General features: G+C 24.9%; 1 protein-coding gene across 6 annotated transcripts in view; it reads right to left on the bottom strand.

Moving 5' to 3' along the window:
* LOC114121477 (prestin) overlaps window positions 1-21,129 on the bottom strand; it is a 61,864-nt gene that overhangs the window by 37,237 nt on the left and 3,498 nt on the right. For 4 of the 6 annotated variants that reach the window (XM_027983848.2, XM_027983850.2, XM_050204329.1 and 1 more), the window contains one exon: window positions 3,898-3,939. The exons of 1 other annotated variant lie outside the window; for it this stretch is intronic. In XM_027983848.2, coding sequence (XP_027839649.2) covers window positions 3,898-3,939 — 42 coding nt within the window. Of the gene's footprint in view, window positions 1-3,897; window positions 3,940-11,424; window positions 11,515-21,129 lie in introns of those variants that run through there. One more of the 6 variants, XM_027983844.2, reaches the window with a different exon arrangement.

Below are 21,129 nucleotides of genomic sequence, written 5' to 3'. Positions count from 1 at the left end.
AAATCATAAAACCTTCCAGAGAGTTTATAATAAAATACATTTTGTAAATTACAAGTTTAATGTTTCTATCCTTAACCGAAGAGGTTATAGGATTCAATATCAATTCTTTCACTTATTATTCATACAGGTAATATAATCAACTGTTTTTCTCACTTTTTTATTTCATTAACAATTCATCTATTGCGAATTATATAATATTTTTTATAAATGTTAAGATTTATGTGACCATGAAGTTATGAAATTGCCTTTCCATTAGACATCCAATTATCCAATTTCCTCAAAACCTTCACCAATATTCAGCAAATAATTTGCAAGTTTTTAATATTTGTAATATCTTTTTTATTCTATAATTTATCAATTAAGAATTTTTTTTTTATTGATATTTTTTTATAAATACTTTAACTTAGAAATTTACTGAAATAATGGGACATACTTGTTAGTTATCTCGACTATTTAAGACAAAAAAACCAATTTAATATTTAAATAAGTTATCAGCAGTCAACACTTATGTATATTGTATAATTAAAAAATATAATAATATTAAATCTAAATGTATTGATATTTTTTTTTCATAACCAACCTCAAATTCTTAACAATCGACAAACAAAATTTTAATCAATAATCGATAATTTATTGGTAATTGAGATAACCCATAAGTTATCGGTGATCGGAGATATCCATAAATACCAATTTATTATAATATTTTATAATATAATCTATTTCCAACCTATGCATGTATATATTTGAATGACCATAATAATTTTTATTGCGATTTTGTTTTAATCATATTTAGCTACCAATTATTATTGTATATAATATACCAATTTATTTTTGTCTTTACAAATTTGCTATAGGTACTCATGAGTCTTTACTGGAGTGTTAAGGGATCTTTATTACCCCCAAACTTAAAATTATTGACACCAACCATTGGTCATTACTTTTAATGTTTACATATCTATATATTCAATATTAATAATTGTTTTGTGTTTTTTGATTATTCAAATTCATTATTTTAGCATTTATGTTTTTAAATATAGACTACCATAACGTGTTAAATTGCTTTAAATGTCTATAATATTTTCAGTAAATTTTGAAAGACGCCAGCGCAGTTCTACATGCATACGATGAATCAAAAAGTATAAGATCGCGTATGTTACTTACAACAACGGTTCAATTATATATTTTTAAATACTACTATACTTATGTGCCTACTATAATGATTGTAATAAAAAATAGTTATTTGAAAACAATGAGAATTTTTTGATACAGAAACACTTTTGTATCTGAGTACCTAGTTTTTTGTTCCAAATTATTTACAATTTTAGAGGAAAATTCAATTGAAAATTGACTTAATAATGTCAAAATAAAAATAATTTATCAAGATTTTCTAAAAAAAAAAAAAAATAATGAACTCAACATTTAAGGATATTCATTTTCTAATAATGGTACAAACGATTGTTCAAATACCTACCCGATTCGTAATTTAATTACGACTAGATATTTGCCAATTCAAACATTTTAATTAAGTATTTAAGTGTATTAATCGATTTATTTTAAATTCTGAGAAGAGCGATGAATGTATTGATTTTACAATGTGTTTTTTTTTTTGTATGCGTACTTTTACATAGTCGATAAAATGTATCTGAGTGGTTTCTGGTAGCATAAACTTAATTTAGTTTGCACTTCAAAGAGGACAAAATTAAACATTCCCTGTACTTTTTTTAATTATCAGAAATAAAAACTGGAATTTTTGACAAATCGACTGTTTTTTTTTTTTTTTTGTAAAGAACAAAAACCATAGATATTTAAATTTTAAAATTTGTACAAAATGTTTATAATATCATTTTCTATTTGAGATAAAAAAATGTTTTTATTTTTATTTTCTATAAATATCTTTTAAAGATAATTCACTGGTTAGGAATACATGAAAATGTAATACCAACACTCCTTATAAATTGTTTTTTCTCAATACAAAAATATCGAAAATTTAATCGCAACAATTTTTTATAAGTGCTTAAAGTTAAAATTTTGAAAATTTTATATAAATAGTAAATATTAGCAAATTATTTTCTAGTAAAAACTCTCAAAAATTATTGTTTTCATATTTAAAATTTGAAATTTTAATATAGGTTTTATGAAAATTGTTGAACCTATATATAATAAAAATCTACCAGAAACTCGATTCAATTTTTTCTTAATCGTATGGTTGTGCGTAGGAGTGCTCCACTATTTCTTTTATAGACAGTTACACTCATTGATCATTAATAATATTATCACTTACTATAGAATACACACACATTTACAAAACTCGCATACACAAATTTAAAAAATGCCTATATTAAACTCCTTAAAAATTATTTGCACTTTCCTTAATACATCATAATAATATTACTATTCAAGATTTAACTTTAAAAAAAAAATAGACTTTTCGCCGTTTATTTACACACACAATCGACGTAGTTGTATTTTTTTAGTCTGCACTATGGGCGTATAAATTAATAACGTCAATAATAATTTTATAAAGAGAACTAGGTATATTATTTACCTACATATAGGTAATATACTAAATTAGTACCTATAGACGAATAATTTTAAACAAAACACTGTGAATTTTGTAAAATAATAATAAATAATATATTATGTAAATATTATAGTATATTATAATACCAACAGAGTATTACAATTTAAAATTCCACAACGACTTATATTGTTTAAATTTCCAATGAATCACAAAATATGTATTTATTTCTACAATTACAACGCGTGTATTTTACTTGATGTTCTCGATGATTTAACTATTTAATAGTTGAAAAAATAATAGTAAATATAAATACAATGAATCATTAATATATAGACCAGACGTTCTAGGTAATTTAATACTTCAGCGATAAGAATTAATTATTATTTATAAATGTACAGTATATACTTGATATCTAATACATTGCACGGCGTTTTGAGTTATATACACGGAGACTAGGGATTTACATTTATAGGTCTGTATATCAAATTTAAATGTCGATCACAAATCAATCGAATTCTGTTAAAATATTAAAATTCATGGTGTGAACATACTATACGTCTATTTATAGTGGTATTCATTTTGTAAAATACGAATACTTAAATCATAGACTTTTATATTTCGAGATAATCTACTTCCATGCATTATTAAATAATAGTCTAATTGATCTATTGGAAGCACTATTGCAGATTATTCCAATGAAATATAAAGATTAACACTTCATTATATTATCCATTAAGTAAATCCAATATTTTTTTTTTCAAAATTTATCATGTTATCCTAGTAGGTAGTAACCATTATTTCAATAAATATGTATTTTAAATATTTGAATCCTTATACTTATTTAAGTATTATAATTATGTCAAATAATCTATTGAAAAATTACTCTTACTCAAAAATAAAATGTTGCAAAAGTTTTTGAAACTTAAGACTAATAACCAACGCTATCAATACATTATTTTGGGTTTAAGAGCTTTATTTTTATTTCATAATAACTTGAAAATACTCATGAATTTAAAAATTTAGGTTTATATAATAAAATGTATTTTAATAAAAATTGTAATGCGACTCGATATTATTCAATACACTCACATTAAGTAGAATAAATATTGTTTTTAGATCGATTATTTAGTCACGTGTAGGTATAGGTATATTATATATTCAATTACTTAAGTAGATACCTATATTTCTCGTGTAAACGCAAATATACCTACATGTATATATTTATTGTTTTTATGGTCAGTTATATAATATAATAATAATAAGATATCGTGATAGGATCATGACGTCCACAAGCACTTCATAGTTCACCCACTATATTTACCTAAAGGTTTCACTTTTATGAAAAATAAAAACTAATAAATACAATAAAGACTTACCGAAATTCGGGTCGATATCCCTCTTGGTCTCTGTGCATACAACTGAAAATGCACAAATCGAATGAATGTTATTCAGTTAAATGGATTAGGAATACAATTCATTGCTAATATATATATATATATAGATTATAGATATAAACAATGCATATTATTAATATCATAGGCAATTAATAACGACATGCGTGGCGCGATGATTTTTAAAATGGAAATACTAAAACGTGTAGGTACATATACAGTATACTCTGTACACGTAATCAAATCAACAGTGTTAAATATTATTATAACACTTATAAGTGTGTTTTTACTGCACATGCGGTTAGGTTAAGTTATAATGTACGTTATTGTTCATTATTATTACACAATATAATAAAAAAACATGTATAAATACAATCCATTGCAATACGTACACAAATTACAAATAATTTTTTTTTATGCAACAAATTATGTTACACATAGATAGGGGAAGGCGGGACAGAACCGAACTACTAACTTCTAAGCACCGTAGAACTGACAAAATTTTAAAAATTTTAAATTGGATTGCGTAATTAAATTACAAATATTGTTAGCTTCAATAATATTTAAGCATTCTTAAAATTTTCATCATCAACTTAAAAAAAAATCCAAATTTTAAAAGTACTTAAAAATACGATTTTTCCCCATATGCATGGATGGGATAAAACCGTATTAATCTTAAAGCAAGACCGTATGATAGTGTTATGATCTAAAATAGTAAAAATATAATCGGTGATACACAATATCCCTATTAAAAAATGTTTAATAAAACAAATTATTGTTAAAAAATTCATTTTTTATAAAATAATTATGACTTCCATTTACCTATTATATACAAGTATCATGAGCGTTCGTAAGCAGCGATGAAAGAGATATGAAGTAGAAATTTATTTTAGGTAATGTTATAGTGATTTTCATGTTTAACTGATATTTTGTTTTGACACATATTTCTATTTTTGACTCATTTGTAGATAGCTTGCATAATAGCATACGTTTTGGCCGTTTTGCTCCACAGTAGGTGGCTTTAAATCAACAGTAATTAAGAAAAAATGTAAAAACAATATTACTCCAAATTATGTTATTAAATAATCAGTACCTACTTACTTTTTCGTAATTTAAAACGATTTTTGTACAAATCAAACAAGATTAAGTATGAACATTTTTAATTATAATATGTGAACAAAATGTAATTATGAATATTTGATAATGATAAGAATTTGAGCGGGAATTTATTAAAATCGAGGTTAATTTTTGTTAATCACATTAAACATACGGTCATGGATAAATAAACATCAATAATTTTTTTTTTTCTATCTTGACCAATGTTCAGAAAACCCATTGAGCTATATGATACAGTTATCATATTATAGTTCAATGAGAAAACCTTGTCATACGGTTTTGCCTATCGTACGAAAATACCCCGTTTTCCACTACAAACGCGTATCTCCGTGTATCTAACGTATTAGATAACCTTCCTATTCAATTGTGATGAAATTCGTGAGCTAGGTAAGTACACAAAGCACAAACCGAATTCATCGTCGTTAGTTAGACGACATATTATTATAATATAATATTAAAATTTCAAATCGGTTTCAAATTGTCGACGTAATAAAATGTTCGGAATAATGCACTATGCAATCGTTCGTTACAATAAAATTATTTGCATGTTTAGTCGGGAAAAGTTACAAAAAATCCATGTAAATTAATCGATCGATCTCAATCTCTTAATATCTATATGATTACAGAAATTTGCGTACATATAAGTACAAAATGATTTTATTATCTTGGACCATGCATAAAGCCAATATCCCTTGAACCAAAATAATAGTGAGCAGTGGCTTAAGCTTAACTCCTAAGATCTAAACAAAAAATTCACCGATTTTATATAAATTGTATGTTAATATCAAATATGTACGTCATAAAGTTGGCAAAATAATATCGAATTTCTGGAAATCTATATAGTTATAATGAACTTTCAAATTATAGAAATATTTATAAAACCTAAATTTGGTTATTAATTTGATTTTAGACTACTTATTTATTATTGTTGTTCAGGCTTTATTAATTATTGCAAGTATTGATTAACTCTAATATACCTCTTAAATAAGTTAATTACACATTTATGTCGTCTATTCGTCGTAATATACTAACTAACCGTGGTCCTAACCTGGTCAAACAACGGTTTTATGACAGTTTTTTTATTGCCATGTTCTAGACAATAAATTTTAGAAGACGATAAAATAATAGTAAGACCGTTGACATTGAATTTGACAATTCCAGTTGGAGCTCCAACAGCTAATAATTTTTTCAAGGTTATTGTGACCCTGTAATGTTAATGAATAATGATATATACAAGAAAACTTTTCCCAGTGCTTCCTGTACCGTTAACAAAACGTCTCAATATGCCAAAATTGTCACTAATTTTTTTTTATCTTAGAAAAGTCTTAACAAATCTAAATTTAGTTATCTGATCATATGTCCAAGTTCTGATGAATCAACTGTATCTTTTCCACACTTATTAATAGTTTATTTTTTTGGTTTCTATAGAAAATTATTATTATGCTTATGCGTTTAGAAATCCTCACCCTAAAGTGGTATTAATTTTAATTCAAATTTTATATGACCAATCTTTTTGTAAAATTTTAAAAAAGTATGTTCTTAAAAAATCAACGATTAATCTTAATTATCATAATCATTAATTTCATTTAGTTTCAATGTAAAAAAAAAATTATTAAGTATCGAATTTAATGAAGAAACATAAATGTGATAAACAATTAATTTATTGTACACATATAGTATATTTATACTCTAACATTTCAAATGAAGGTGCAACTTAGCATATTTTAAAATTCTTCTGTTGTACATAGAAGCATAGGTATTTCAAAGTCAATATTTGGAGTTTTGTAGAGTAAATTAAACACATATAATTGCCAATAATAGTTAATACCCTTGATACGGTCAAATTTATGACAACCTTGAATATTTAGTATTCGATTTATAACCTATTGACAAAGTTTAAAAATATTTTAATTCATTTAGCGTCATTATTTTTTACTAACCTTATACGGCATACACCTTTATAAAGACATAATGATATAATTTTAACTAGACAATTTTTATCCTTTTCTTCTATTATTTCTATTATACTTATTCTTATAAAATATTTTAAAATTTTTTAGCTTAATATCATTAACGATAAAATAAACTATTCTTGGAATCACGTAAAATAAATGACTGAATTCCTGTAAAAAATAATTTTTATTTAATTAAATATTTAAATATTATTGTGTAGATGTAATATATATTTTTTAATTTATCGCGTTTTTATATTTTGTTAAATCATATTTATGATTACACTTTGTTCAAGTTTAAAAAACATTTAATACAATATTTCACAGCGGACTGAATTTAAAAAATAAAAATATTAAAGAAGTAAAACGAAGCAAAATACTGCAATATACATAATACAAATTTCTAGGGGTGTTTATAATAGACGAAACCCTCATACCTTCTTCGTAAAAATGTGTACACACAAGTAGTAGTCACTCTGCCACTCTGCCAAATAATATCTGCTTTCAAATCTTGGTTTTTCATATACATGTATACTACAGAAGATTGTTTTTCCAAACTATGAATCTTTTTCTACGGTTGATTTGTATAAACCATGCACAAGTGCACAACAGCCTATATAGTATGGGTATACCCTGCAGTGGCGTACCCAGGATTCATTTTACGGGGGGGGGGGGGTATTTTAACATTTAATAGTCGTTAAAAAGTAAAAACCATATTATATTGATATAAATTATTATAATACTCGTAAATTTGTCTAAGTTGAATAAAACTTTTTTATTCTAAAGCACATAAAATAAATAATACAATATAATATAATACTAATACTAAAACAACATTAGAACATAATTACATAATACATACAGCCAATGGGGGGTGTTCTAAAACCCTTATCATCCCCTCCCCTAAATACGTCACTTACTACCATATAACAGTGATATTTTTTTCATTCGAATCATCATGTACACCGTATTCTATTATACTATTAAGACAACACTATAAGCTATAACAAATAACAATAAAGGCTGAACCATTATTTTTATTATTTAAGTTCCGTTATGAACAGTCTGTATACAATCGATTAAATCTGAATATTTATAATCGTTCTACAATAATCCCTAAGTGTATTTTTTATTGTCATCGCGTGTACCCACTGTAGTTACAAAACTTATTATATAATTTACAATACTTTTTGTATTTATTATATACATTTATAATAAATAGAGTCTGTACTGTTTAATACTGACCTTCAATATAGCACATTTTCAATCAAATTACGCATTTAATAAGTTGTGTACCTACCAATTAAATCGATTTTCATACCAAGTTTTTTTTTGTGTAGCATTTACACAAATTATTCAATCTCATAAATCGTTTCACTAATCTGTTTTATTCCTACCTCTAATGCCCCGTAACTCGTAAGAGCCTTTAACAGTGATAAGCAAATAAGACAAAACGTATTTTGATTATACAGATGGAACTCATTATTATATATTATAACGTTTTGTGTTAATGTAATAATTAAAACTTTTTTAATCGGTCGATTTCGCAGTTTCGCTCACCAACACAAAATTTGATAAGTGACCCGTCACCGACTACAAATTTTTCTATACCTATACTTAATACTATATAATATTTTATATGTTATGTGGTAGTAGGAAGTAGTGACCAGTGACAGATTAATACCACACTAGGAAATTATGGCAATAAAAGATGATTTTTATAATAAGTTAGACGAGGCATTTATAAAAATAAAAATAAATGTAAATAGGTATAATACATTTTACTTTACCGAGTGAGTTTACCGTTGACATAGTAGCCGCCATACACAAAATAAGCGATAAAACATGTCTATTTCGGTGCATGTAGCGGATTGTTAGATTATTATTAATTGTAAAATAATCAAACATAGTTATATAAAATGGTATTTCATAATAATACAGAAGGAATACATCCAGCTGGTATGTGTGTATAAATATTATATATATGATATGAATTATAATAAAATTAAATACTGTAATAGTGGTTCACATCATCATACACCATATATATACGAGTATAGGTATAATACATTAATTATAATTTGTAATTACTACAGTAAAGCATCAACGGTATATAAATGTAATAAATCGAATATAACCGAGTGACGTATTTGATTATATTATACCACACAGTCATCCCAAATGACGAGTGATAGTTTTAATCTGATGACAAATTAAAAAACCTAAATTTATTTACTCAAACGATTAATAACTTTATACTACGATAAGCTTTTGTTAAAAACTCAACTTCATCAGGATTTCGCCAAAATTTTATTATAAGTATATTTTACTTACAGGTGTACCTACTGCCTAATCATAAGTTATACCACTTACATCTTTTAAGTCTCTAATATCTAACACAATCTTACTAACACAAATCAAAGTTCTATTTACAGGCTAATTTTTTATGTAAATTTGATAAATAAAAAGATTTTTGTAGGCATGACAAAAAAAAATATCCAATAATGTTACTTTACAATTAAATACAATAAGGAAGAATGACATTAATTACCTTCTAACCAGAGTTCAAAATTTAAGTATATATAGTACATATCGGTTTTTTTTTTTATTAGGTTAGAAAAGGAGGTCTCTGGACCATTTTATTTTCAGTCTTCGTGTTGTAGTTAGAAGATAGATTTGAAATGAGGGAGTTTGAATGATGCCATTTTTTAATGATTTTTATACTTTACAATAAATTATACAACGGAATTTATAAGTCACCGTCACGAACTATATAAAAAAAAATAGTAGCTTACTACTATTTTTTATCACAACAGCTAATAATATTTATGCCTAATTAAAAAAAAAAATTGAAAATTATTATTTTATACAATCTAATCATAAATATCAAAAATAATCACTATTATTTTATTGAATAAAAAAAATGTATTCATTTGTTAAAATATCTGGATCGCTGCACAAAAATAAGGACGAGCGTATAATGTACGAAAAAACGCTGCAGTGTTCAAAACCTTGCAAGACTGCATAATTAGTTTTCAGAAACAATAGAAAATAATACATTTTTGCAATTACTAAAAGATAAAAAATGATTTTTGAATCACTGTAATAATAAGACAATGTTTAAAACTAACTAGGTACCAAAGAATTGTGCCAGCAGAATGATTGAAATCGTATCGAGATTTTTCATGGTATAACTTTGCAATTGTGCCTACATAAATATTATTTTTAACATAGACCAAGTTTTCCCGACGCATATACGAACAACATTAATTATTTTCTATGTAAGCTGTAAATAATAAATATAATCGGAATTTTATACATAATTATATTTATATACATATATACTTCTGATTATTTAAAAATTGATTACTCGAATTTCATTAACTTATAGAATCAAAAATAGACTTAAACCCTGTTCTATGGTGCTCTCTTTCATTTAAAGAAAAAATCTAAATAATTGGATGAGTAGTTTAAGAAAACATGCGTACCAAAGATTTCCATTTTCACGTTTATAGGTATATGTGTGTGTGTGTGTGTGTGTGTGTGTGTGTGTGTGTGTGTGTGTGTGTGTGTGTGTGTGTGTGTGTGTGTGTGTGTGCACAATGTATATGTAGTGAAATGAAGAAAAGATTTTGATGATTTTTTTTTTTGCATTAATAATCCTATAAAATACTTTGTTATCTAAAGACTAGTAAAGACTCGTTACTTACTACCTACATATATTCAAAATAATATATCATATTTTATTTTGCATTTTTAGTTGAAAATTCATTTTTTTAATCTTAACGTCATTTTATAAATATTTTTTATATTATATATCATTTTTGTTTTTATAAAATATAAACTTATATTGAATTACACGAGTTTATTTTAGCGCTTACCCAATATAAAATATCACCGCATGCCACTACTACATAATATATAATAGATATTATCTATCTTTTATATTTAATACACAATAGAGATTTTTTTGAGATGGATATGTAGTGCTGTGGACTTTTGTATAGAACGACTAAAGAAAAATATTGAATACTCTGAATATTCACCTATAGTCAGTGCACATCGATAAATCAACGCATCAGCTCGTTTTTCTCAGAATTGATTGAAAAGTATTGTTATTTCACATTAAAAAATATTATTAATCACAATCAAATATAGCTTATGTCACTCAGGAATAATGTAACTTTCTACTGATGAAAAAATTTTCAAAATAGGTTCAGTAGTTCCAGATATTACTTCCTATAAACAAACTCACAAACTTACAAACTTTACGTCTTTACCTCTTCATAATATTAGTATAAATACAGATATATATATATATTTATATAAAATAATATTAACCATACATTTAAGATCCCTGAGCTACTACAAATTTCATATTATTTAATCGGTTAAAAGTTAAAATGTTTCGTTTATCCAAAATTTTAAAATACTTGTGTCTTACCTTTGTCTTTCGTCGATATTTAATTGGTTTTCAGTAGTAATTTTCCTCATTTTTTCTGTTTTTAAACGTCTTTTATCACGACCAAATAATGACTATACGGATCACTTCTTGTTTCCCACAACGATTACTATCTATTATTTGAAATGGGATTAACAAATATAGAAATATAATGTATAAATAAATAACAGTATGTAAATAAATAATGAACTGGGACGTATATATTATAATTTCAAAACTCGGATAAATAAAATAATTTGAGAAGCCAGGCCTATATATTGTATACACTTGCGCACAGGTTACATCTCTTCTGCACATAATATGATAAACGAATAAATTAAAAATAAATCCTTTACAATGGCGGAAAAACTGCAGTAATCCGAAAATTATATTCCTCTATAAATTCAATGAGGAAACTACGACGGTGATTGCACAATTTAATCGTCTGTTTATGGATACATCAAGTGTCATAATTTCTTCACCAAGCAAAACAGTTGTTGAAGTGAAGAGTAGGGATCATTTCATATATTGTTTCAGGTCCGTAGTCACGGAGAGCGAGGGGGGGGGGGGCGTTTCCCCCTTAAACCCAGATGTTGCCCTCCTTAAAATTATTAAAAATATTAGGAAGACATTGCTTTTATATATAATGCCCTCCCCAAAAGTTTGCTTTGCCCCACCTGAAAATTTGGTCTGACTACGGGCCTGTATTGTTTTTAATTCATTTATATATTTATATCACATCTACCACATCATCGAGACTCTTAAAAACTAAATATAATATTTTTATTCCTAGTCAATATTGGTAGATACTGGGAGTCTGTGAACAGCATCCACAAAACACAATGTATATGTAGCTATATAATTTCCATGGTCTTTTTTTTAACCATTTATATTAATAGTTATATTATATTATTCAATAGTATATCGAGCCATGTTACCGATACATCATTTTTCCATCAAAACATTAATTCACTATTATTCTTTATAATTATATTATTATTCACAAATAATTTTATAGCAAATTTTCAACTCGTATAGACAGAACTATAATATAATATGATGTATAAAATAAGCAATCATATAGTATCATTATTTTTTAATTTATCTATTGTCCATATTTAAAACCTACAAGAAATCTGTATAATTGGTTTATATATTGTTTACCTAAAATTCTAAATTTCACAATATTATAAATTAAATATGTTTAAAAATACAGTTAAGGTATATGGCATATTTTGTGTAAAATATTACATCGAAGTTCGAACTACTACAGGTACCTGTAACCTGATACACTTATAAAACCAAAAAAACATGTTATGTATTTTATTTTAATAAAAAAATACAAATGTAATTTAAAAAGTATAATTTTATGGAATGAAATAGAGAATTAACATAATTCTTCAATCAGTGATAATTGTAAAACACTATTATCGTTATAATAATTTCTCGGTTTAACAAATCCTTATTATATTTTGAAGTATATCACTTGCAGTATTAGAGTGGATTATTTAAAATGTCAAAAGCACAAATACAGAAATACGACAAATGGGGCAATAAATTGATATGAGTATACAAACAGTACGGTAGTAGTATAAACGGTATTAATAATTAAAACTTCAACAAACACTAATCAAGTTTACTTCTTGTGTATTTAAATGAACCTAACTCAGCTTAGATTAACTCTTACAAGATTGGAAATAAATCAATAAAGTTTATTTTGTTATTGCGACTTGCGTAAAATTAAAACCAGTAATACCTACTAATCGAATGTATATAGAATATAGATATTACGCCATACAAACTAACTTAACAATAAATATTATAGTCACTACATTTTTAAAAGAGTTATTGTTACCTACACCTATTCTTTTAATTTTATTTAAATTCTATCATTAGTTACATATTACATTATTTTTCAATTACTGCAATATTAACATTCTACAATTTTATGATTCCGAGAGTTAATAATAATACTTCATTTCACCAAATCATAATTTGACGATTGACGTTACTACAACACAGTGGCGTATTTAGGATTTATTTGAGGGAAGAGAGATGACTAAAATAGTTTTTCTCCCTCCACTCGAAATACTGAAGATATAATCAATTTATTATAATTTTATACCTAATATATATTATACATAGGGCTCAAATTTTAAAGCATAATAAGCAAAAAAAATTTGTTTTAAAAAAGCAAACAGAAGCATACAAAAAAAAGCATGACCAAAAATTGAACTATGAACTAGTTATACAAATGAATAAAAAGCTTTTAAAAAATTAATTTAAAGTAAAATATAAATTAACTACCGTGTATTTTCTTAGATTTGCAGTAGTGAACCTGATTCTATTGTTCGACAGAATATTTTTACGTAGAAGACGACTATCTATATCCACTGAAGTAATCGGTGCATACTTTATACCAGAGGTTTCAAATTATAACACTGAATCTTAAATTTTAAAACGATCAATATCGATGTTATAGGTATACTGACCATATATAGGTACAGCAGGCTATATGAAGACCTACAATACATTTAATAAACAAGCCGATAACGAAAACAACATTAATCTAATTTAACCATTTAATCCGCATTCTGGGTTTTTACATTTCTTATTATTTTTATTTTATTACAATAGCATAAAAAACATATAAAAAATCCACAACTGGAATAATTTTTAAAAAAACGAAAAAAGCATTTACATAAAAAAAGCACAAAATTGGTTTATTTGGAAATTGGTATCAGAATGATGTGAAACGAATTTATGTATAAAAATTAAATCTATATCTCATATATAAAAAGTAAAAACAGAAGTATATAGGTACTTTAAAATCCTAGCCCTAATTACATATGTTCATAGTAGGTGCATAAACCTTATAATTACGATATATAACATATTAAATAATATAAATGTAATATAATGAATCATTTATTTATTTAAAATTTACAAGACAAATTGTAGCCTTCTAGGTTTCTTGGCTATTTTGTCAATAATTTCTTCAACATCCACTTATGTTGTTATGAATGTAAAGTTTTGGATGCCCATTCAATCGGAACTAAAATTAAAATATTATTTAAAATTTAAACAATTAATAAATACAAAAATATTTCATTAGTGAAATGAGAATATTTACTTCCTTTTAAGAATTTCTTAAATATGTTTTTAATCTTTTCATACAAACTAATGCAGTGATATACGCTAAAAAAAAGGTTACGGGTCATATATCTCCCTCACCTCCCTCGTAAATACGTCACTGTTAAAACATATAATATATATTACGTACAAATGTACAATATGCATCTTATTCACTATATTGGACATTGGTACTACTAAATATTTTTTTAAATTCTATAAATATCATTTGAGTAAATTTTTATAAATTTTTATTGATTTCTCAAAAAAGATACTAATTTACACCAACATATTTTTCAAAACCTAACGACTATGTACGTCATTTTATTTTATTAGTTTTAAGAGTTTTTTTTACATATTTTGGGATTTTGTCCATTTTTGATAGATATTTTTAATTTTTTAAGATAGAGAAGATTAAGAATATTAAGAAAAAAACTAAAACCTTACCTATTCTTTACATTTTTGTACAATTTGGAAGGTAAAATTGGCAAAATGTAAGAATTTTAAAAATTTGATAGGTAAGATTTTAGTGGATATTTTAATTTTTAGGTATAAACCAATTAAAAAAAAAAAAAAATTCCCTATACTCATCACTTTTTTATAGATAGGTAAGTACTGAAATATCAATTTATGAATATTTTACAGTTTACATCAAATATTTAATTAGGTACAACATAAAATTCCAATTCTATATTATGATACGTATGCTGCACGAGAAAACCTATAACCAACGTTAGAATAATACATTAACATTACTGCTTTGTACAATAAATCATTATTGATATTATAATTATTATACATTTATATTATCAAAAATTAATAGATAGGTAAAATTGCTTTCACTGAAATCTACTTTTTATTCGATAAGAATTTTATTGAGTGTTTACTTATCAATTATAAGACAGAGATAATTTTATACACATGACTTAACGCGCATTTTCTCAATAATTTAACATATTTATAGTCACGCGATGCGCATGTATAATACCAGTGTGCAAGAAAACAGATCAAATAGATCCAGGAATTTAAGTAAAAATATCTATACATATATAATATATTATGTTAACTTCTACACTTGTTACAAACACAATAAATAACTAACTTAAAGTTCCATTAATATCCCTTAGGATAAGTCTTCGAAAAACAGAAAAACAGACACGTTCCAGATTTTCCTTTTAACATTTCATCTTGAAGCACGTTCTATAATCCTTTTTAATATAACTTATAAATTTTAAATTTAGTTATGTTTCATTTGATCTATTCTTTTAATGCCAACAGGTTATTAATAAAATACAGGAATGTAATAAAGTAAAAACAATTAATTCGTTCTGAAATTAAAAACATATTAACATATCGTTTAAAAACGTATTCTGTTACAAACCAATTTTAATAACTTTCATCGAGCGATCTATAATAAATTAATAATGATTCCTATAGGTAAGGGCGCCCATAGGAAAATTCTCAAGGGGGGGACAAAATTTTAATTTATCAATTCATTTATAAATAGGAATGGCTATATGTATATTGTATATACTATATAATATATATATATATATAATATTACACATATATTTGTGATCATAAATAAAATATTATGGTGATTAGTGGTATAAACATACACCACTAATCGTATCTATAGCAATACACAGTATTTTACGTAAGGTGGATAATTATTGATAAATATATATATATATAATATATATTATATAATATATTATATATAGTATATAATTATTATATCCACTTTGATTTTAAGAATTTATAATTATCCATAGAATAAAAACGAAAAAGCATGTTGTTATTTATAGCTGTAAGCTGATTGATAACCTGGTTTTTCATAAAAAAATTATAGATTATCTTATATTAAATTACATTTTTAAATTCTATCTAAAAAATTAAATAGATTCTAATCACAGTAAGCAATATGCTAAGATTTTCTGATTTTCAACATTTTCCAGGGGAGGGGGCATGTCCCTCCCTAGTCCCTTGCCCCTCCCCCATATGAGCGCCCTTGCCTATAGATATTATATTAGTAATTTATCATTTTTAAACTTATACATATTAATAAATAAAAACAAGTATATTATTTAGTAAAATTAAAGTAAGCATAATAATTACTAAAATTTTTCATTTTAAACATTTTTTCTATTCAATATTGAATGCTATTATGGCAGGAAATATAAATTAATTATTTTATTGAAACAATAATAAACACAACTATAAGTACATAAAACCGTCAATTACCTACAATAAGTGTTCTGCAGTAGGTATTTAATAATTGAATAACTGAAAATAAAAATTATCAGTTCATTAAAACAATACTATATTATAGTGCGCATTTTTTTGTGACCAATCAACACATTTTATCCAAATAAAAGGTATCTTAAGATTTTTTATTGTTGTTCAACTTTCAATAGTGAAAAATATTTAAATTTTAAATTCTGAACGGAATGTGTCGATTTCACAATGGTGTTTTTTTTTGTACCTAGTTGTGTAAACGATAAGAGTAAAAAATGATTTAATTTTCAATTTTATTATCATTTCTAATTGGTATATCTGGGAGGTTAAAATCTGTAATCAGAAATACACAAAATCAGTTTTTGACAAAACTGATTTTCTTATTTTATTGTTATTCAAAAACAAATAACCGTAAATACTTAAAATTATTACCAAATGGTTATATTATTAATTTATTATTTACATTCAAAATATTTTTGCTCTTTTTAAGCTATTTATAGACATTTGATGATTTTGTTCCTATAATTATTGATAAAAAAATCTTCATTAGGTCAAAAACCTTGAAAATGTAATACAAGGTTCCTCATAAATTATATTAGCTATTCAAATACCTATGTTAAAGATACATAGGCACAATTTTAAATTATTTTGTAGACAACAATTTATAAAATGTTCAATTATTATAGCTAAGAATTGAATATTTAATATAAGTTGATAAAGTAGTTCATAGAAGAATCAAAAAATATGAAAAGTATAAAAACAGAATTTGTTACATTATTTTAAGTTAAATTTGGACGAAATTAGATATTTAAACAAAGAATAACAACTTTAGTTATTTTGTTGTAATTCAAAAATATTTTTCACATGGGTTTATAACTTTTACGTATCTTATCATATTTTATATACCTATGTACAATATTAAAAAAAAAATAGAGTTATTTAATCTACCATATAACTATAATAGTAAAATAATATTACTGTAATATAGCAATATAAATATATCATAAATTATACTAAGCTAGGTTAGTATTATTTTTATTGAAAACCAAAACAATTCACGAATAAAAGATCATGCGAATTTATTTAAAAAAAATAAACAATGGCACGCCTCTCCGAAAAACACATCTACTAAAATTAATTATAGAGCAACCGGCGTGCATTATTCCACCAGTTTGAAAAATACATTTTACTTTTAAATTGACATTTAACATTTATGAGAATTAATTCTTACTATTTAACTAATGATTTTAAAGAGATTAGAAACAATGATTTTCTGTTTTTGTCTGACACATAAGCAACATAGGAGTATAAATATATTCTACTTCCAAGGTATCAATTTATATAATAAAGCAATAAGAATTCTAAAAACAGATTTGGATTTGTCTTCTTGAGATCGACTTTCCCATATTTTTGATTTTAACTTTTCCAAAAATTGAAGTACATCAATATTTAATAAAACGTTTTTAGGATTTTGGGGGATAATATCAAAAACATGGGAAAGTCGACCTCAAGCAGACTTTTTTAAAACTTCAAATCGCTTTATTGTATATCAATCGGTACGTCTATAATCCTAAGCTGCGCGTGCTGTTAAAACAAAAAATCACCGCTTCCAATCTCCTTAAGTAAATTCTATAAAACGTATTAAGTATTAGATCGTAAGTATTTTAAATTAATTTCACTCAATCTAACCATTTTGATAATTGCATAAATAATTATTAATAACGAGTCGAAAAAAATAATGATTCAAAATTTATAAGAGATGTTTCATACTAACATCTTTATTTGAATACATATACTCTCCAGTTTACTGCAATATAAAACCACATAAAAACCAGCTTTAAAACTTAGATAGCAAGTTAAAAAATGTGAATTTTTAATGAAAATTTAATAATTTAACTATTTTAACATATTTATATTAATTATCGCAAATCGCAGATTTATATGTACCTAACTAAAGATAAATATGTTAATTTTATTTATTTTCAGTTTATTCCAACCAAATAGGTACTACTTAAAAATAAATGATATAAACTTTTAGCTATGCCTCGCTAAATGATTAAGAAATATTTTTTATTCGAAAAATGAAGACTAATCGAATCACAGCGAACTCAAATTTTAAAAATACAAAATTTTCAGAATTGTAATTAAGTCTAAACAAACGCAAATTTGTATGTATTATTCATAGTTAATTTAAAAACTGGAGTACAATTTGACTCAAAAACAGAATTTTTCTTAAAAAATATTTTTAAGACAATAAAGTAACACGAGACCTAAAATTATCGTAGTACGAAATAATTAATATTACTTTGTACCTAATTTATTTTAAATGTGAAAAAATAAAATGTATCATAAATACGAAATCATACGAGTACCTAATTAGTTATACGTAAAAACGTGTCGATACAAAAATTCATAAAACATATAAAAGTATATGAAATTATGAACCGTATTATATAATATCATATCAACTTCAATATCGTATATAAAAAAAATACTGAAAAATTGCCTTTAATACTTCAAAAACTATTAAGGTATGGTATAATTAATCCAATTACGCTTCGTTAGTCCTCTCAAAAAGAATTGCACCAATTGTCATTATTCTTACACGAATATATAGATACAATTTAAACAACAATCCAACATTATATTTTAGTGAAAATGCAATTTATATAGTACAGAAATTAAAGATAAATGGGTGCATTAACGCTTCTTTGGTTGGCCAATTGCAATAAAGTAAACCATGTTCACTGGGAATAAGAAAAATAATAAAATAAAAATCTTAAATACTTCCGGTTAAAATAGCATGCAAGTCATATTTTTTTAACACTATCACGTTCGTATAATGTACGGTATAACAGTATACCTCTACATGTACTCTGATATTTCGATTCATATGTAGAAATAAAATTTATAAAATAACTATACTAATTAATTATCGTCAAGTTCGTATATCTTTAATTCACTTTTATACACACTGTCCGCAGTTTCTCTTAATAATTATTATTTAGTATTTATTTTCAAATTCACACTTGAAGTATACAAACATCCTTGAACGCTGGTCAGCACTAGGATGGAGCCGCCGTCACATGTGTAACTCATAAGTTAAAATTCATTTCCGGTTATCCACGATCAATACTAATTCTACTAATTAAAGGAGAAAAAAATCACCTTTCCGTCACCACTTAACTCACGAAAAAATTTCAAACGTGAAAATATTACATCTAGTCTAATGTTTAAATCAATAAATTATACCACGTACAAGTATGTGCAATACCCACAAGGTGCTCAGGTTATACTATCCAGATGTTAAAATATTAAACCCTGTTAACGTTAAGCATTAAGTCAGGTCTTAAGTTTGACTATTTTTTCGTAAAATGTAGCTGGAAATCGAATGGTTATCGTTTGCAATATACACCAAGATAAATATGTAACTTATTTATAATATAATTTATAGTTACATCAACAAATCGATATTTTTTACGAAAACGACTTTTTCATATGCTTGATAAAATATCAAAAAAATTCACAAAATTCACAAAATTCTGTTTTTATGAGATGTCATTGCAATTTGTCATAACATGACTTTATCACACAATATTGATTTATTTCGTGAAATAAAATATCTACCGCACAATAATTATTATTATTTCCTTAAATCATACACTTCATCCACACGGCTATTATAAACCTATTTATTTATACAATACAATATGACGTTATAAATGTCATAAACATTTAAGTTGTATTTATTTAAATATACATTAACTAAGTTATACTTATACATAGTAATAATAATTAATATTTAACTCTTAAATCGTATTAAATCTACGAGTACATCAAATGTACCTAAACGTCCTAAACATCAAAAATAAAATTATATACTAAAAAAATTATAAAAGTTCAATAATTTGTTTTTATATACTTTATTTAATCAGGATGATGATTTTAATTAATTAAATTTAATATTATGATTTATGACAACGGCTGTTAAATTATATTGTATGCTACCTTTAAATATAAGCACATCTACATCGTTTTGTTTTATTAACATTTTTACAAGGATAACTTAGAAACCACTGACCTCCTATAATGCAACTTGGACAATATCGCATAAATAGTTATTGGTTATTATATTATTCAATAATATCGATACGATTTCCAGAAAATCTGAGATAATATGTAGATTTTATTAGTTTTGACTTTTGATACAATATCATATTCAAGTATATAGTTGATAATTTCTGTATAGATCATATTATATATTCATTGTTCTTAGTTCACGCATTTCAATTCAGTTTATTTTTTCATTCAAAGTTCAAATAAAAAATCATGCATACT

The sequence above is a fragment of the Aphis gossypii genome, chromosome 3 (genome assembly GCF_020184175.1).
Source record: "Aphis gossypii isolate Hap1 chromosome 3, ASM2018417v2, whole genome shotgun sequence".
NCBI classification, from domain to species: domain Eukaryota; kingdom Metazoa; phylum Arthropoda; class Insecta; order Hemiptera; family Aphididae; genus Aphis; species Aphis gossypii.
Note: the sequence above shows the minus strand (reverse complement) of the source record. Positions and strands in the feature narration are given on the sequence as shown.